This window comes from Loxodonta africana, chromosome 15 (assembly GCF_030014295.1).
Source record: "Loxodonta africana isolate mLoxAfr1 chromosome 15, mLoxAfr1.hap2, whole genome shotgun sequence".
Classification (NCBI taxonomy): Eukaryota; Metazoa; Chordata; class Mammalia; order Proboscidea; family Elephantidae; genus Loxodonta; species Loxodonta africana.
In genome coordinates, this window is record NC_087356.1 from 5,516,289 (window position 1) to 5,535,468 (window position 19,180).

The 19,180-nt window shown below is 41.2% G+C and overlaps 1 protein-coding gene across 1 annotated transcript in view; it reads right to left on the minus strand.

The window, feature by feature from the left end:
- LONRF2 (LON peptidase N-terminal domain and ring finger 2) overlaps positions 1 to 19,180 on the minus strand; it is a 46,419-nt gene that overhangs the window by 18,135 nt on the left and 9,104 nt on the right. The window contains exons 3-5 of the mRNA XM_064269064.1: positions 6,651 to 6,773; positions 4,177 to 4,355; positions 2,254 to 2,540 (exon numbers count right to left, since the gene is read on the minus strand). Of these exons, the coding sequence (XP_064125134.1) occupies positions 2,254 to 2,540; positions 4,177 to 4,355; positions 6,651 to 6,773 (589 nt within the window). The remainder of the gene's footprint in view (positions 1 to 2,253; positions 2,541 to 4,176; positions 4,356 to 6,650; positions 6,774 to 19,180) is intronic.

The following is a 19,180-nucleotide window of genomic DNA, read 5'->3' on the forward strand; positions in this document are numbered from 1 at the left end:
AATGTGTTAAATTAATGTAACAGAGGACACTAGGGAGGAACAGTTCCTGTTTGCTTAACAGTATACCGTAATAACTTGGATGGTAAGCGTGAGCTAGTTACAATTCTACCTCAATTGTCTGCTATCTTTGACTCTGAAGTCACCGCAGCACCACCTATAGGAAGCATTCTATGACTTCACTATCAAAGGGCAAGCAGTAGAAAGTAAAGGACTGGGATTTGTTCACTATGGTAGTTCTGGTCAATGTTCTGTTGGCCCGTTGGATAATAAATGGAATCTTGTGACACAAAGAATGACTTCATGGGTCTTAAACGTTCAATATTTTAGTAGGTATAAAGATTGTATGTACTTCTTATAGAAAACGACAATGGCATTTACAAAACACTTTTACATCCTATAATTCTAAAACATACACAAATAATTTCACTAACTGATACATCCCTATGGAGTCTATTACATTCAAAAAATCAACTTAACATTGGTTTATGTACCTACATATACCACATGACAAAATTTTAATTTCTAAGAAATCAGCTTGACAGCTCTATTCGTCTCTGTTCTCCCCTTTTTCCATCCTTTTCATCACTTAAAATGCCGTTTTCCCCCAAATGAACCAGACACTCCACCAGCCTGAGACCAGAAGAACTAGATGGTGCCCGGCTACTACCAACGACAGCCCTGACAGGGAATACAACAGAGTCCCAGAGAGAGCAGGAGGAAAATGTAGAGCAGAACTCAAATTCACATCAAAAGACCAGACTCAGTGGTCTAACAGAGACTGGTGTACCCCCAGTACTACTGCCCCCAGAGGCACTGTCAACCCAGAACTGAAACCACCCCCAAAGCCCACTCTTCAGACAACGAGTAGACAGGACTACAAAGCAAAAAATAAGTCACATGAGGCATGTGCTCCTGCTTAGTTCAATCAGGTGTTATGAGACCAAATGGGTAGCACCTGTCCAAATGCAGGATGAGAAAGCAGGAAGGGACAGAAACTGGTTGAAAGGACACAGGGAGCTCAGGGTGGAAAAGGGAAACATGCTGTTGCATTGTAACGATTCTAACTAATACCACAAAATAATACGTGTATAGGAAGCCAGCACAACTTGTACAAGGCAAGGTCACGGAAGCTCCATAAACACATCCAAACCAAGGGATGGAATTGCTGCACTGAGGGCTGTGGGGGCCGTGGTCTCAGGGGACGTCTAGCTCAGCTGGCCTAAGAGGTGATAAAGAAAATGTTCTACATCCTACTTTGGTGACTACCATCTGGGGTATTAACTTTGCTGAGTACCAGCTAGGGTATTAAAAGCCCGTGAGCGGTCATCTAAGATACTCCTTCCGGAGCAAGGGAGACTGAAAAAAACTAAAGACGCAAGGGAAAGATTAGTCCAAAGGACTAATGGACTACATCTACCACAGCTTCCACCAGACTGAGTCCAGTACAACAAGGTGGTTCCCGGCTGCCACTGACTGGTCTGACAGGGATCACAAAGGAGGGACCCAAACAGAGCTTGAGAAAAATATAGAACAAAATTCTCACTCACAAAAAAAAGACTAGACTTGCTGGCCTGACACAGGCTGGAGAAACTCCGGGAGTATGGACCCCAGACACCCTTTTAGCTCAGTAATGAAGTCACTCTGGAGGTTCACTCTTCAGCCAAAGATTAAACATGCCCATAAAACAAAGGGACACACCAGCCCCGGGCAAGGATTAGAAAGGAGGAGACAGGAAAGCTAGTAACAGGGAACCCAAGATCTCGAAGGGAGAGCACTGACATGTTGTGGGGTTGTTAACCCATGTCATAAAACAACATATGTACTAGCAGTTTAATAAACTAGTTTGTTCTGTAAGCCTTCATCTTTAGTACAACTGAAATATGTGTATACATTTTTGAGTGAGAAATTAACTTGAGCACAATTAAAAAGTTTCTGCAAGCAAATCCTACAGAGAAAAAAAAAATTCCCATTTTCCCTACCCACCCTTTGCATTCTATAGAAGTCACCCATAGCCACAGGTCAGGCTTTTTCAAAGTTTTCATCTTTTTTCTCAAACTTTTTTTCCTCCCTCTTCCCTTCCCCTTGTTGTAAAGTTCACAAAAATGGAGTAATGTCTTAGTAGTACCAACTGTGGTAAACACATACTCAAATACTTTAAGTTTCCTGTGTTTAAAAAACAAAACCAAACCAAATATTGGCTAGCATTCTGTCACCCTGGAGTCATACGGCTCTGTGACAGAAGGGATTACTGACCTTTCTTGGGGGTTTTCCCAGGGGTGTCCACGTCGGGCACGTCCTCCAAGCCATCTGGAAACTGTCTCTTTAAACCAGTGCTGGGTTTTATTGAGAGGACACTGTCTACCATTTTTTCATCTTCTTTGTAGTTTCGACCCATTAGAAAATACAGAACCGAAGAGTTGATATCTCTAAATACATAAGCTTTACTGGATGGATTCTGGGTAAGGAGGAAAAAAAGAATCCTGAATATTAAAGAAATCTCATCAAAAAAGAGAAAAAAATCAATAACCCATCTTAGAAATCTTTAGAACAAAGAGGGTTTACTCTTCCTTTATAATCGGTGTCGTATATTAGCTTCTTCTCATGGTGAAATACAAGATACTTTCTCCCTAAGACAGAGCAGTTCAACACCAATCTACACAGACACACACAGACACAGACACACAGACAGACAGACACACAGACAGACAGACACACAGACACAGACACAGACACACAGACACACAGACACACAGACACACAGACACACAGACACACAGACACACAGACACACAGACACACAGACACGGACACACAGACACGGACACACAGACACGGACACACACACACGGACACACACACACGGACACACACACACGGACACACACACACAGACAGACACACAGACAGACACACAGACAGACACACAGACAGACACACAGACAGACACACAGACAGACACACAGACAGACACACAGACAGACACACACACACCCCGCCCTGGTGGAGCAACAGTTAAGAGCTCGGCTGCTAACCAAAAGGCTGGCAGTTTGAACCCACCAGCCACACCTTGGAAGCCCTCTGGGGCATCCTACTCTGCCCCATAGGGTCGCCGTGAGTTGACATCGACCGCACAGTAACCGGTTTTGGTTCTTTTGCTGTGTATATACTTACGCACTTATACAAGCAGTCCACGGGTTACGAACGTCAGACTTATGAATAACTCGTACTTATGAGTGGACTTTCATAAAATATATATTAAAAATGTGAAATACAATGGTTCATAATAACGAACGCACGCACTCGTGAAAACATTTCAGGGTTCAAGTGTTTTGTGTTTTATATGCGTGGACGTAGAATATATAGTATGTACTAAGACAAACACTGGACTGACAAATAACTGTACGTAGTTGTTACGACTTAAACCTACAAATTCGACTTAATGACAGACTTAGGAACAGAACTCATTTGTGACTCGGGGACTGCCTGTGTGTGTATATATACATATATATGCATATATATATACAAATATGTATATACACATATGTATATATAACCTGTTGCTATCGAATCAATTCCAACTCACAGCAACCTACAGCAATGGAACTGCCCCAGAGGGTTTCCAAGGCTGGCTGTCATCTTTATGAAAGAAAACTGTCACATCTTTCTCCTGTGGAACAGCTGGTGGGTTCAAACCACTTACCTTTCATGTTTAGCAGCCAAGCGCTTAACCACTGCACCATCAGAGCTCCTTATATTAATGTATGTGTGTATGTAAAAAGAAATTGTTATACATATTACACATCCATATATACGCAACGATGTACGTTTTTGTGCACGTATACACATGCATACACACATACTGTATACGTGTACATGTACATGTGTGTATAAACAAACTTCACCTATTCAAATAATTCCTCTATTTTTCTCTCCAAGCCAAAATAAATGCAGATCTCCTGATGTTCTGGGTTCTTAGGAGGTGTCCTAAAGTTCCTTTTTCAATCTTCACATTCACTGTCTTAGCCGACTTCCTTTAAAATTTCCAGCTCTCAGATTGAGAAGCACCAAACTGGTCATGAGAAACACTTCTAACTAAACTAATGCCACAACGTCTGAATAACTTGGAAAACATTTAAAATAAAAAATTACGTAAAGCTTAATCCAGGTCATACTGACGAACATGAACTCCACACCTTAACACACTCTGCACTGTGACCCCATTCCGGAGAAACTGAGGCACTCGCGTGGCTGCTGGACTGCGACATTAATCCGGTGTTCAGCGTTCCACTTGGGATGGAAGATGCTGAATTTTGATGCACATTTCTTGAATTTGGAAAAAGTAACTCACATATCACCTGAAAGATTGAGAAGAAAAAAGTATTTTAAAACATGTTTGAAAAAACATATGCCTTAAAGATTCCGAGGACACTATGAGGCCAAACAGGCTTAAGAAAGTGAAAAGGTCTACCATATCCCAGTCTTCAGCCTCGCAAAAATTCAGAGGTTTTTGAAACCGTAGTCTTATGTTTTAAGCATTCTGGCTCCCCATCTCCTTCCATGTCACTCTTTCTAAAAAAAAGCCCACTGCCATCAAGTCGATTCCGACTCACAGCAACCCTACAGGACAGAGCAGAACTGCCCCCTAGGGTTTCCAATGAGCAGCTGGTGAGTTTGAACTGACCTTTTGGTTAGCAGCCGAGCCCTTAACCACAGCACCACCAGGGCTCCTATCTAGGTTGTAGGGGTTTCTCAAGTTGCAATTTAACCTGTGATCACCCACAGGACTGAACTATCTCTAAAAGACTGCTCTAATTCGTAAGAGCCAGAACAGCCACTTAACAAAGAACTTTAAAGGAAGGAAGATGATGGGCCATGATTCTGGCTAAAAATAATGAAGGGCACTGACTGCCAGTAAGCCATTCTGCCTGTCGCTGAGATGGTTGTCCAAACCTCAAGGACCCAGGAGAATCCAACAGTCTGAAGGAGACAAAAAGAGAGTAAAGCTCAAGTCTTTTTCTCCCTCTGTTCTTCAAATGTCAATGTGACTGCCCTGGAATCCATGGCTTACTGCATCCTCAGACTTCTGTGGCCAGCAGATGTGCTGGTGGCTAACAAGAATGGGACCACGATGGGTGGCCATCAACAGGCTGATACTGCTTTTGGCATCATCTGTGACACTCAACTGGCGACCACCCATAGGATGCTGGAGGGAAAGGACACCACTCTGTAAAGGCACCAGACATGAGTCTGCAAGGCCTAAACCCTGGTCTTGTGACCATGGTCAACACACTGCTCATCTTCCTGACATTGGACTGAATTACTCACAACGCTGTCAGGAGGATCAGCTGAGATGTGTTCTAAGATTCCAATGAAATTTTCACACGGGACAAAGCAGGCGGGGATAGTCAAAACAGTAGACTCAAGACTCAGTATTATTTTGACAAGTGGAAACGATGGCCAAAAACCAGTAAGTGAAAATCTAACGGGATTAATAAGGACCAAACGACTGCCTAACAGTAAGGATTTGAAATTGTTTACTGAACAGTTCTTACAGGGAAAAAAAAACACCTAGGTATTTTGGCTCACTGCATTTCTAGTGAGAGTCAACACTTCCTATATTGCCAGGCTAAAAATAAACACATCCCAAGATGTGGGCCTAAGAGAAAACAAAAGTTCACTACCTGTAGCTGGCAGACCCGGCTGCTGAAATTTGGGGGAGTAGGGTGCCCCCCAAGGAGGAAATTCTGAAAACCTGTTCTATGAGAAAAGGATGTTCGGCCCGAACAACAACTTAACACTGATGTAACAGCCGTTCTCAATGACCTGAAGGTGGTCTGAAAAGTAGGAGCTGGAACTAACCCGTGTTCTGGTGCTCAAGGAAACAAATCTGGAGCTGTTACGTGGAAATTATACAGCAGATGTACCGTAGAAGTTGATGACAAATAACGTTCAATCAGAAAAAAAAACTAAGGGCCACTGGAAATGCTAAGATTGGGTGACTAATGTACAGGGTTCTTTAGAGCACAGCTCCTACACTGAGTGTGACTCAATGACCCCCATGAGTAAGACTCGGCTAAACAGTTATACATTAGAACACGTTATGAGCACCATGCTGGCAGAGCGTTGCTGAAAATTTCAAGTCCACCATACAGCTGGGTAGCGTAGTGGTTAAGAGCTCAGCTGCTGAGCAAAACGTCAGCAGTTCAAATCTACCAGCCACTTATTGGAAACTCCATGGGGCAGTTTTCCTCTGTCCTATAGACTCACTATGAGTCAAAACCAACTCGACAGCAAGGGGTTTGGTTTGCGTATACTAACTGTAAAACTTGAAATGACAACCTCTAGGAAAAGTATTTTTTTTGCTCTCTCAGACTTACACATCAACCTTGCCTCACTTAGTACATTTCATTATTTCAACCAAATTGTGAATATGTATGCTGTCTCGTTGAAATATCCTGCTTCATTTGTGGGCAAATAAATACAGCATCTAACTGGTCGTTATTAAGTAAACTTTATCATTACTATGTTTTTAATTACACAGTCACAATCAGAACTACATTTCTTGATTATTTTACACGTGAGAGTTATTCAATATGGACACGAAGATTATCGACATGACTTCTGAAGAAAAAAGTTAAAGGATATCATACCTTCTGTGTTTCTTCCTTCACTGGCTGAAATTCAGGATTTAAGGCAAGGCAGTAGATAAACTCCTTCAACATTTCTTTAGTTCTTCCCAGTCTAGAAAGAGCTTCAGCTTTAATGTGATGTCCCTGGAGTCACCAAAATACAAGGTATACGTTTTAAAAGACTGCATTCAAACAACCCCGACAAAATCATTACAACTACTTGTTTGATTCCACATCAAGTAGGACCAACACAAGTTCACCAAGAACTAGTTCTACTACCAACTCCCTGCCTTGAACATTCATTAAAACCTCAGTGTCTCACAAATGCCATCTGCAGTCACACACGCGTCACCATACCTGGAATTTGCTGCCCGAAGCAGCTCCAAGTGACACCCTAACAGAGAACTGCCTGCCCACCAACACGAAATTCATCCACTAGTTACAGGTCAGTATCACATCGCTGCCTTCAACAAGTTTAGTCTTGTGGAGACAGACACGTCCAGAAGTTACTATAATACAAGGCATATCACACTTAAAAAACCCAGTGCCGTCAAGTCGATTCCTACTCGTAGTATACTTAGGTACTATAATAGAAAGGAACAAAATGCAATCTGGATCACTGATTTCCAACGGCGTTTTGTTTTATAAACGTAGTATCTCCTCAAATCATTGAAAATTCAACTGTTTTTCACTAGTTGATGAATTCTATTTCCATCGGCGTCAGTTGCTCTGGTTATTTATCTTGCTCCTTCTCTTTGGTGCTATTCAATCTCCAATCCCTGGTGATCCTGGTCGTTTGCTCACATTTAAGACAGATGAGCTGCTTTTCTTCTAGGTTTTCTCTGTACTAAGTAGGTAAGACCATTTTCCTCATAGGCCTCATTGTCTGGGACCTATTCAGGAGGTTTCATATTCAGGCGTCTGGGAGGGGAGTCAGGCCTTAGGCTGGGAGCCCCAACAGCAGGACGTAGAGGGCTTTACTCTGGGGCCCTACCTCACGCGTTTGCAGCCATGCGTTTTTCCTAAGGCCGTTTATTCAAATTCTTGGGAAAGGAGGCTATGCTTTTTCTCCCCCACTCGCTCCTGCTTGGAGGGTGAATCGGCACGGTCTAGCAAACCTCATTTCTTACACTCTGTCCTCAGAACCTGATCCTCTCTGGAGTTTCTGCTCTTCCATCCATTACATATCCACATTCCAGAAGTTTGCCGAACTCTAATTCAATTAATACTTCCCATTCTCTTCAGTTATGTCCTAACGCTGGTTTACACTGTCACATTTTTACAGGTGTCATTTTCCTACAATAACGTTCAATAATTTTAGGTGTACAACATGAGAAATTTCAGCAAACGGATACAGTCATGTAGCTACCACCACAAGCACTAGACAGCACGCTTCCATCACCCCAAAATTTTCTCATGCCGTTAAATCACTCCCTAAACCCAGTAACCACTAATCTATTGCTATAGTTTTGCCTTTGAGAATTTCACACAAATGGAAAAACAGCACGTGGTCTTTTTTGTCCCTTCCTCAAGATTGATCCATGTCGTGGCACACGATCAACACTTGATTATATTCCATCTCCAAGTAGAATTCCACTGTACGGATACGGACGCTTTGCTTATCCATTCACCTGTTGAGGGGAATTTGGGTTATTTCAGTCTTCGCCTGTTATGAAGTAAACTGCTTCGAACGTTTGTGTACACGTTTTTTGAATGCGTCTAGGTTTTTTCCCTCTCCTGGGAAAATACCTAGGACTGCAACTGTCTGGGTCACACCGTGAGCACATGTTTGGCTTTAAAGAAACTGCCAAACTGTCTTTCAAAAGCCTGTCCCATCCTGCATCCCCATCAGCAACGTATATAGAAGTCCCAGTTGCTCAACATCCTTGTCAAGTCACTGTCCTCGTGTGGTCTCTCTAAGCCACTCTACAAGGTGTGTGGTGGCATTCACTTCATTTCCCTACGGACTAATGACACGGCGGATTTTCCTATGCTTGTTTGATATCTGTATGTCTTCTTTGGTGAAGCACGTACTCAAATCCTTTATTCATTTTTTAAATGAGCTGTGCAAATTATTGACTTGGTAAGAGTTATTTTCGTATGCCAGATATGAGTCCTTAAACAGATACATGCCTTGTGTCATGCATTCAATTGTGCCCCCCTAAAATATGATTCAACTTGGGTAGGCCATGATTCCCAATATCATGTGGTTGTCCTCCACTTTGTGATTGTAATTTTATGTTAAAAAGGATTAAGGTGGGTCTGTAACATCCGTACCCCGCAGATGACATCCATGATCCAACGTAAAGGGAGTTTCCCTGGGGTGTAGCCTGCACCTCCTTCTCTCTCTCAAGAGAGAAAAATGAAAGGGAAGCGAGCAGTGACAGATTGGGACCTCATACCTCCTATAGAGCAGAGCCGGGAGCAGAGCATCCTTTGGACCGGGTCCCTGCTCAGAGAAGCTCTTCATCTTGGGGATGATTTATGAGAAAGCCTTCTCCTGGAGCTGACGCCCTGAATTTGGACTTTTAGCTTACTTTACCGTGAGAAAATAAACTTCTCTTTGTTAAAGCCATACACTTGTGGTGTTTCTGTTATAGTGGCGCTAAATGACTAAGATACCTTCCAGATATTTTTTCCAATACTATGTTTGCCTTTTTTTTTAATAGTATCTTTTGAAAAGCAGAAATTTTTAATTTTGACGAAAATCAGTTTACCAGCCTTTTATAGTTTTTTGTGTTCCAACTAAGAAATCTTCACCTAGCCCAAGGTCACAGTCTTTCCTCTGTTTTTTTCCAGTTTTGTAGTTCTCACTTAGATATTTATGTCTATGGTTCACTTTAAATTAGTTTTTAAATATAGTACAGAAAGGGTTGAGGTTAATTTTTCCAAGTTTGCAAATATCCAAATATCCTAGTACCATTTGTCGAAAATATTACTCCTTTCCCTACTGAAATACCTTAGTACCATTGTAAAAATGAATTGACTACATTTGTTAGAAGGTTGTTCAGGAATAGACTCAGTTTCATTGCTCTATGTTGATCCTTAAGCAAACACCAGAGTCCTAATTACTTCAGCATTACAGTAAGTCTTGGAATCAGGTAGTGTATTTCTTATAACTTCATTAATCTTTTTCAGAAATTCTTTTGGCTCTTCTATCCCTTACATCTCCATATTTATTTTAGAACCCTATGTCAACTTCTACAAAGAAGCAAGCTTACTTTGGTTTTGGTTGAGGCTGTGTTCAACCTACAGGACAATTTAAGGAGAGCTGATACCTTAATATTGATTTTCTGACCCATAAACATGGCGTATCTCTGCACTGATTTAAGGGCTCTTTAATTTCTCTAAGCAATATTTTGTAGTTTGTAGTTTTAAGGGCTCTTTAATTTCTCTAAGCAATATTTTGTAGTTTTTAGTGTACAGGTCTTGCAGGTATTTTGTTAAGTTTAGAACTACTACTTAAATTTACGTTATCAATCACTAATGCCAAAGATGAAGAAACTGAAGATTTTTACCAACTTCTGCAGTCTGAAATTGATCAAACATGCAATCAGATCCACTGATAATCACTGGTGATTGGAATGTGAAAGCTGGTAACAAGGGTTAGCAGTTGGAAAATACGCATTGATGAGAGAATTTTGCAAGACTAACAACCTACTCATTGAAAATACCTTTTTTCAACAACTGACTATACATGTGGACCTCACCAGATAAAATACACAGGAATCAAATCAACTTTAACTATGAAAAGAGACAGAAAAGCTCAATATCATCAGTCAGAACAAGGCCAGAGGCTGCCTACAGAACAGACTATACACTGCTCGCATTCAAGTTCGAGTTGAAGCTGAAGTAAATAAAACAAGTACACAGGTGCCAAAAATTCAGATGGGATATCCAACTCCTGAGTACATCTCACTTGAAGTTAAAGACCATCTTAAGTACAGATTTGACACACTGAACACTAATGACAACAGACCAGGTGAGTTGTGAGATTACATCAAAGACTTCACACACGAAAAAGTAAGAGATCATTAAAAAAGATGGGGGCGGGGGGAGAGACCAAAAAGGATGTCAGAAGAGACTCTGAAACTTACTCTGAAACACAGAGCAGGTAAAGCGAAAGAAAAAATGATGCAGAAAAGCTGAACAGAAGATTTCAAAGGGCAGCTCGAGAAGACAAAGTATTATTAATGAAATGTGCAAAAACCTGGCGTTTGAAAACCAAAACGTAAGTACACGCTCAGCATTTCCCAAGCTGAAAGAACTGAAGAAAAAATTTTAGCTTTGAGTTACAACACTGAAGGATTCTGTGGGCAAAAAAACTGAATCACACAGGAAGCATCAATAGAAGACGAAAGAGAGTCACTGTAGCAAGAAGAACTGGTCAACACCCAACCACTTCAGGAGGCAGCATACGATCGAGAACACTGGTGCTGAGGGAGGAAGTCCGCGCTGCACTGACGGCATCGGCCAACGACCAGGCTCCGGGAACTGACAGGACGCCAGCTGAGACGTTACAAACAGATACAACACTGGAAGTGCTCACTTGTCTACGCCAAGAAACTCGGCAGACAGCTACCTGGCCAACTGGCTGGAAGAGATCCATACATGTGCCCGTTCCACAGAAAGGTGATCCAAGAGAATGCACAAATTACTGAAGAATATCATTAATATCATGTTGAAGATAATTTTAAAAATGTTCACAGCAGTACACTGACAGGAACTGCCAGAAAGTCAAGCCAGGTTCACAAGAGGATATGGAATGAGGGATTATCACTGCTATCAGAAAGATCCTGGTAGAAAGCAGAGAATGCCAAAAAAAATGTTTACCTGTGTTATACAGACTGTGCAAAGGCACTTGAATGTGTGGATTCTAACAAGTTATGGGTAACACTGTGGAGAATGGGAATTTCAGAACCCTTAATTGTGTTCCTGAGGAACCTGTACACAAACTAAAAGGCAGTTGTTTGAACAGAACTGCGTGGTGTGAAGTCAGGAAAGGTGTATATCTGGGTTGTACCCTTTCACCATACTTAATCTGTACCTATACCCATTGCCATCAAGTCTATTCTGATTCATAGCAACCCTACAGGACAGAGCAGAACTGCCCCATGTGGTTTCCATGGAGCGCCTGGTGGATTCGAACTGGCGACCTTTTGGTTAGCAGCCACAGCTCTTAACCACGATGCCACCAGGTACGCTGACCAAATCTGAGAAGCTAGACTATACAAAGAGGAAAGCAGCATCAGGAGTGTAGGAAGGCAACCTACAATACACAGATGACACAACCTTGCTTGCTGGAAGCGAAGAGGACCAAAAGTACTTACTGATGAAGATGCAAGACTACAGCCTTCAGTATGGACTACAAACCCAAAAACCAAACCCACTGCCTTGAGTCGATTCCATCTCACAGTGACCCCACTGGGTCTGCAAAGTTGTAAATCTCTACGGAAGGAGACTGCCACATCTTCCCCCGCAGAGCCGCTGGTGGTTTCAAACTGCCCACCTTCTGGTTAGCAGCGGATCGCTTTAACCACTGTGCCACTAGGGCTCCTTAACTATGGTTAACTATGGTTACACCTCCACATAAAGAAAACAACCCTCACAACTGTACCAATAAGCAACATCATGATAAACAGCGAAAATCCTGAAGCTGTCAAAGACTTAATTTTACTTGGGTCCAAATCAGCACCTACGGTAGAAGCAGTCAAGAAATCAAAACAACTCACTGCGATGGGCAAATCGTATGCAAAAGACCTCTTTGTAAAGTATTAAAAAGGCAAAGATGTCACCTTGAGGATGAAGGTGCCTGACCCAAGCCATGGTGTTTTTAATCACCTCAAATACAACTGAAAGCTAGACAATGAATAAAGAAGACTGAAGAAGAATTGATGCTTCTGAACTACAATACTGGCAAAGAATACTGACTATACCATGGACTGCCAGAAGAACACACACATCCGTCTTGAGATAAGTACAGCCAAAATGCTCTTCAGAAGCAAGAGACGAGGCTTCTTCTCACGTACTTTGGACTTGTTATCAAAGGGAGTAGTCCCTGGAGAAGGACATGTTTGGTGAAGCAGTTCAGTGAAAAAGAGGAAGACCCTCAACAAGATTGAATGACACAGTGGTTCAAAGAATGAGCTCAAACATAGCAACAGTCCTGAGAATGCCACCGGACCAGGCAGTGTTTCATTCTGTTGTACACAGGGCCGCTATGGATCAGAACTGACTCCATGGCACTTAACAACCCCTGAATGTGACATATTAAAAGTTTTAACAGTATTATTTTTTAAATTTAGTTTACAACTCCTTCTTGCAAGCTAGTATATAGAAATACAATTGGTTAATTGTTTGGGTTTTTACATATTTACCTTGTATTCTGCAATCTTGCTAACCTATTAGTTTCCAGAGCTGATTTGTCCATTTCCTAGGACTTTCTGTATTTTTTCTGTATAGACAATTATGTATCTGTAAGTAAAGACAGTATTACCTTTTCCTTTCCCATCTGTATGCCTTTTAGTTCTTTTTTCTTGCTTAACTGCACTGGCTAGGATGCAATGCTGGTAACCAGTAAGAGTAAACCTCCTTTGCATTTTCTTTTCTTAGAAAGGAATGTAGTTTTCTTCCATTAAGTATGTTAGCTCTTAAGTTTTTCAAAGATACTTACCAAACTAAGATAGTCCTCTACTATTCCCAGTTTGGCCAGAGTTTTCACCACAAAAGATGTTGAGTTTTTTGTAATTATCTTCATTTCCTGTATTTTTTCCAGCCTGTTAATATGGACAGATTTTCACCTGAGAGGTTTTTTTTTAAACTTTTTTTTTTCCCTTGGTTTTATCATCAGGAAAAGACTGGCCTCATGAAATGAGCTTTCTCCTCTTGTATTTTCTGGAAGAAGTTTTGAAGAATTAACATTATTTCTTTTTTAAAACACGTGGTTGAATTCACCGGTGACAGCATCCGGTCCTGAAGGTATTGTGGGGGAGGGGGGTACTTTACAAAATTCAATCCTCCCCTCCCCCCCCATAGAGGCAGGGCTACTGAGGTTCTCTCTCCTTGAGCACTGGTAGTTTGTGTCTTTCAAGGCAATTTATCCATTTCATCTAAGTTGCCGGAAATGCTGCTATAAAGTTGTTCATAATATTCCCTAATTATTCTTTCAGTAGCTATAGGATCCGACCACAGTGGGTTAGTGGGTAGGATCTGTAGCGATGTCCCCCTTTTCACTCCTGGAACAGTAACTGGTGTTTTTTCTGATCAGTCTGGCTAGAGGCTTATTTTTATAATCTCTTAAATGTCTTTAAAAAACCAATTTTCTCTACGGACTTTTGCTCTAACATGTATTATTTCCTTCTCACCTTATCTTTCATTTGCTCTGCTCTTTCTAGTTTTAAGGTGGAGCTTAGATCACTGCTTTGAGAACTTTCTTTAATAAGCATTAATCCTACAAATTTCCCTCCCACTTTAGCTCCATTTCACAAATTACATGTAATGTGTTTTTGTTATCATAGATTTCTATGTATTTTCTAGTTTCCTTTTTTATTCTTCTTGGAGCCACGGACTGTTTAGAAGTGAGTCGAACACATTGTAGGTATTTAGAGGTTTCCTAGATGATTTTTCTTCACTGCTTTTTTAATTCTGTTATAGTCAGAGAATGCTGTTTTGAAACCCACTGACTGATACTGGGTTTACCAGAATTATAATTCCATAAGGATTAAAAATAATGTGTATGCTATAGTCGAGGTAGTGTTCTGTAACTGTCAATTAGATACCAACCAGAAAGGATGGCTGGTAGTGCCATTCAGATTTTATATATGCTAGCTAAAATTTTTTGACTCTTGTCCGTCAACTACTGTAAAAAGTGTGTTTTAATTCACCATTTACAACCAAAAGTCAAAACCTGGTGCCATCAGTTGATTCTGACTTATGGTGGCCCTGTAGGACGAGTAGAACTGCCCCACGGAGTTTCCAAGGAGCACCTGACAGATTCGAACTGCTGACGTTTTGGTCAGCAGGCAAACTCTTAACCACTATGCCACCAGGATTTCTGATTTTATGACTGTAGGTGTATTTATATTTTCCCTTTAGTTTCTGTTAGTTTTCCTTTCACATGTTCTGATACTTTATTTGACACATATAACCAAACCCACTGCTGTCCAATCGATTCCGACCCATAGCGACCCTATACAGGTACATACTTAAAGTTCCTATATCTTTCTGACGTATGGAGCCCTGGTAGAGCAATGATTAAGAGCTACGGCTGGTAACCAAAAGGTGAGCAGTCTGAATCCACCAGCTGCTCCTTGGAAACCCTATGGGGGCAGTTCTACTCTGTCCTAAAGGGTCACTATGAGTCAGAAATGACTCAGTAGCACCAAGTTTTGTTTTTTTTTTTAGTTTGTTTTTGGTTCCCGATATACAGATTTCCTTGTCATTATAAACTTTTCCTTTTTGTGTCCAAAATGTTCTTACTTCATTAAGTCTCTAGCAGTACCCCTTGTCTCATATTAATACACCCATCTCACCTTTTGTTTGCTTTTTATTTACTCAGTTTATTTTTACAGCCTTTATTTAGAATCTATTTGTGTCTTGGTATTTAAAGTACATTTTTTGTAGACAACACAGTTGGTTCTTTCTTTAGTATGCAGTCTCATAGTCCATGAGTTTTGGTTGGAGGGTTTTATCTACTCATGTTTATTGTAACTATCAATGTGGTTGCATTTATTTATCTCTATTAATTACTATTTGTTTTTTATTTGACTCATCTGCTTTTTCATTCCTCTGCTCTTTATTCTTAATGACATTGTTTCATTTTAATACCCCCGTGCGTGATTTTTTTAGTGGATGTTTTAAGTTTACAATATCCATCTTAGAGTTATTCCAATCTACTTAGAATTAAAATTGAATCGCTGCTGGATGCCGTCAAGTGTATTCCGATTCACAGCAACCCATGTGACGAGGCAGAACTGCTCCACAGAGTTTTTAAAACTATAAACTTTATGGAAGCAGATCTCCAGGTCTTTCTCCCACAAAGCTGGTAACCTTTTAGTTAGCAGCCAAGTGCTTGACAGTTGCACTACCAGGACTCCTTAAAATTCTCAGTTATTTCAGGCCAAACAGAAACCCAGAAACAGTATGTCTCCCCCCACTTCCTATTCTTACTGATATCGTTGTCATCCACATCTACATGCTTTATAAACTCATCAATATAGTATTGTCTTTGCTTTAAAACTCAATTCTCATCACTTTCATTTGCAGGATTTTGAGATTAAACTTTTCTTAGTCTTCTGTTTTGCATACTTTGCAGTGTGATTAACCTGGTTTTTATTTTTTTTTAATCCAGTTTTTGTAATTGTTATCTTCTAGGGGTTCATACAGCTACTTCGCTCCCCTGCCATTAACCACTAACGCCAAGTGTAAAAGTTTATTTTTAGGTCGATGTCTTAACCTGGGAGCCCTTGTGGCACAGTGGTGAAGAGCTCAGGCTGTTGGCCACAAGGTCAGCAGGTCAAATCCACCAGATACTCCTTGGAAACCCTATGGGGTAGTTCTACTCTGTCCTACAGGGTCACTATGACTCAGAATCGACTCGACAGCAGTGAGTTTGGTTTATCCTAGCCTGATTTTTTTCTCTCTTGATTTATACCACGAATATGCTGATGATGACTGCGTTCTAACTCCAGCACTAACATCTCTAGTAGTACTTGCTTTCTACTCACTGTATCCCTTATCTTTCAGCTTTCCAGGAGAACAGCCATGTCAAAACGTTCTCAACACCTCACTCATTTCAGCCTTGCTATCCCTTCCAAGCCTCAGATACGCCTAAGGTCATCAGTGATTCATCTACGGAATGCTTTGTGTTTGTATGAAATATTTAAGTTTTACTAATTGTCTTATTCTCAAGAGTGCATCCAGGTTTTACACAGCCTAGAGCTTACAATCTGGACGTCGTCTTTAAATAAAAAATCACCAATTTTTGGTAGGACCTGTCCCAGGCCTTGTGCAAGTAAAAAAAAAAAAAAACCAAAACCAGTGCCGTCGAGTCAATTCTGACTCACAGCGGCCCTACAGAACAGAGCAAAACTGTCCCATAGACTTTCCGGAGAGAACCTGGCGGACTTGAACTGCTGACCACTTGGTTAGCAGCCACAGCACTTAACCACTATGCCACCAGAGTTTCAAGTAAAGAACCCTGAAGTCTAAGCCTCAGCAGCTTCTAAATCTGCTTTATCTGATTTTCCAGAGTTGTAAGAAAATAACACACTGTCTCATATACACAAAACACTGCATGGTTTAAAATTTTTCACATGCAGTCTCAATATTTGGATTTTTCATACCACAGTGTTATCAATAAATGTTTATTAACTTTCATTTTTCAGTTTTACAGAATCCCTGTTTACACAAAATCAAACTGATCACACACCTATTTATATTTCTGCATATGGGCAAACATTTTGCTGGCACTGGCTTGTCTTTAATCAATTCGATGGCAACAGATTCAGTTTTTTTTTTTTTTTTTGGCGGGGGAGGAGCTTGTCTCTAGGAACCCTGATGGAGCAGTAGTTAAAGCACTTGGCTGCTAACCGAAAGGACAACTACTTGAACCTATCAGCTGCTCCACCAGGAGAACAATGTGGCTTCTGCTTCATGAAGATTACAGCCTTGAAAACTCTACGGGCAGTTCTACTCTGTCATACAGGGTTGCTGTGAGTTGGAATCAATTCGCTGGCAATGGGTTTGGCTTATCTCCAGTTTTACTAGACGCTTTCTATCAGTATCAAGTGCTGATTGGCTTGCTTTAAAGCGTCATTTTGCTTGGGTAAAATGTACTGGTGTAACATCCTCCAACCTGGAGCCCGGGGCTGGTTCTAAAATCAGAGTCTACCAACGGAGTCCTCCCCTCAACCCTTTCAACCTACCTTCCTAGTAGCACATTTTCCCTAATTCTTAAGTTTTAACAGTTAACCTAGGCATTAAGTTTCTATCATTTACTATATTTAATATGGTACATTTCTGCTGAAGATGGGCTTCACTAGGCATCCGTCAAGAACTGAGGCCCCAAAACTTACAATAAACCCTGAAGACATGGCCAAATTCCAAAAGGCTAAGGATTCATTTGCTGCCTCCCTTACAATTTTTGTTGCTGTTAGGTGCCATCAAGTCGGTTCCAACTCATAGCGACCCTACGGCAAAACATAACGAAACACTGCCCGGTCCTGCACCATCCTTACGATCGTTGTTACGCTTGACCCCATTGTTGCAGCCACTGTGTCAATCCACCTCGTTGAGGGTCTTCCTCTTTTCCGCTGACCCTGTACTTTGCCAACCATGATGTCCTTCTGCAGAGACCGATCCCTCCTGACAACGTGCCCGAAGTATGTAAGACACAGTCTTGCCATCCTTGCTTCTAAGGAGCATTCTGCTTATACTTCTTCTAAGACAGATTTATTAAGTTTTTCTGGCAGTCCAGGGTATATTCAACATTCTTTGCCAACACCACAATTCAAAGGTGTCAACTCTTCTTCAGTCTTCCTTATTCACTGTCCAGCTTTCACACGCATATGACGCAATTGAAAATACCATGGCCTGGGTCAGGCGCACCTTAGTCTTCAGGGTGACATCTTTGCTCTTCAACACTTTAAAGAGGTCCTTTGCAACAGATTTACCCAATGCAATGAGTCTTCTGACTTCTTGACTGCTGCTTCCATGGCTCTTGATTGTGGATCCAAGTAAAATGAAATCCTTGACAACTTCAATCTTTTCTCCGTTTATCATGATGTTGCTCATTGGTCCGGTTGTGAGCATTTCTGTTTTATGTTGAAGTGCAATCCATACTAAAGGCTATGGTCTTTGATCTTCATCAGTAAATGCTTCAAATCCTCTTCGCTTTGAGCAAGAAATGTTGTCTCATCTGCATAATGCAGATTGTTAATGAGTCTTCCTCCAATCCTGATGCCCCATTTTTCTTCATATAGTCCAGCTTCTTGGATTATCTGCTCAGCATACAGATTAAATAGGTATGGTGAAAAAATACAACCCTGATGCACACCTTTCCTGACTTTAAACCAATCAGTATCCCCTTGTTCTGTCTGAATAACTGCGTCTTGATCTATGTAAAGGTTCCTCGCGAGCACGATTAAGTGTTCTGAAATTCCCATTCTTCGCAAAGTTATCCAAATTTGTTATGATCCCACACGGTTGAATGCCTTTACATAGTCGATAAAACACAGGTACACATCCTTCTGGTATTCTCTGCTTTCAGCCAGGATCCATCTGACGGCGGCAATGATATCCCCGGTTCCACATCCTCTTCTGAAACCGGCCTGAATTTCTGGCAGTTCCCTGTCGATACACTGCTGGAGCTGTTTTTGAACGATCTTCAGCAAAACTTTGCTTGTGTGTGATGTTAATGATATTGTTCTGTAATTTCCACATTCAGTTGGATCACCTTTCTTGGGAATAGGCATAAATATGGATCTCTTCCAGCCAGTTGGCCAGGAAGCTGCCTTCCGTATTTCTTGACATAGATAAGTGAGCACCTCCAG